The following is an 804-nucleotide window of genomic DNA, read 5'->3' as shown; positions in this document are numbered from 1 at the left end:
TCTTAATCCCCTCAGGCTGCCGTAACAAAATACTGCAAACTGAAGGGCTTATAAACAACAGAAATGTATTTCTTACAGATCCGGAGGCTGGAAAGTCCAAGAGCAAAACACCAACAGATGTGATGTCTTGTGAGGGTCTGCTCTCTGGTTCATAGGTGGCACCTTCTGGCTGTCCTCATAGGGTGTAAGGGGGCTAACTAGCACTCTGAAGTCTCTTTAGGGGCACTAAGGACACTAATCCCAATCATTAGCCTCTGCTTTCATGGCCTAATTACCTCCCCAAATCCCCATCTCCTAATACTGTCACCTTGAGAGTTAGGATTTCAACATATTAATTTGGAGGGACAGCAGATATTTCAGCTGCGAGCCAAGGAGGAGGCTGAGGAATGTGCCTCTTCAGGTGGGAAACTCACAGATAGCCAGGAAGCAGGATGTGCATGAGATGTCATTCCAGAGCCTGTCCTTCAGGAGAATCACACAGTCCTCCCCTGAGCCATGGTCGTGTGACTCATCCTTCTTCCAGTTGCTGTAGGTCAGTCTCCTGCCCATCACGTACATGAACTGACCTTTGGTGGCCTCAAGTGTGATGCCCAGGAAAGCACTGTCTTTGGTCACATCCTGGATGGCCTTATTCTCCTCGGCATTCTTGTGGGCAGCCACTGTGGCCTGGAGCCCAGCACATAGATTCTTCACTTTGGAGAAAGGCATCCCCTCACCATTGGTCACAAAGAGCTTTTTCCCAGACATTTTCCAGAAAGGAAGGAAGGAAGGAAGGAAGGAAGGAAGGGAGGGAGGGAGGGAGGG

At 49.6% G+C, this 804-nt stretch overlaps 1 protein-coding gene across 1 annotated transcript in view; it reads right to left on the bottom strand.

Annotated features, from left to right (window-relative positions):
- Positions 1 to 396: 396 nt before the first annotated feature.
- LOC105534688 (mannose-binding protein A-like) overlaps positions 397 to 804 on the bottom strand; it is a 3,182-nt gene continuing 2,774 nt past the window's right edge. The window contains 1 exon segment of the mRNA XM_011973480.1: positions 397 to 761. Within this exon segment, the coding sequence (XP_011828870.1) occupies positions 397 to 761 (365 nt within the window).

The sequence above is a fragment of the Mandrillus leucophaeus genome, unplaced genomic scaffold (assembly GCF_000951045.1).
Source record: "Mandrillus leucophaeus isolate KB7577 unplaced genomic scaffold, Mleu.le_1.0 Scaffold1382, whole genome shotgun sequence".
NCBI classification, from domain to species: Eukaryota; Metazoa; Chordata; class Mammalia; order Primates; family Cercopithecidae; genus Mandrillus; species Mandrillus leucophaeus.
This window is presented reverse-complemented; position numbering and strand designations above follow the sequence as displayed.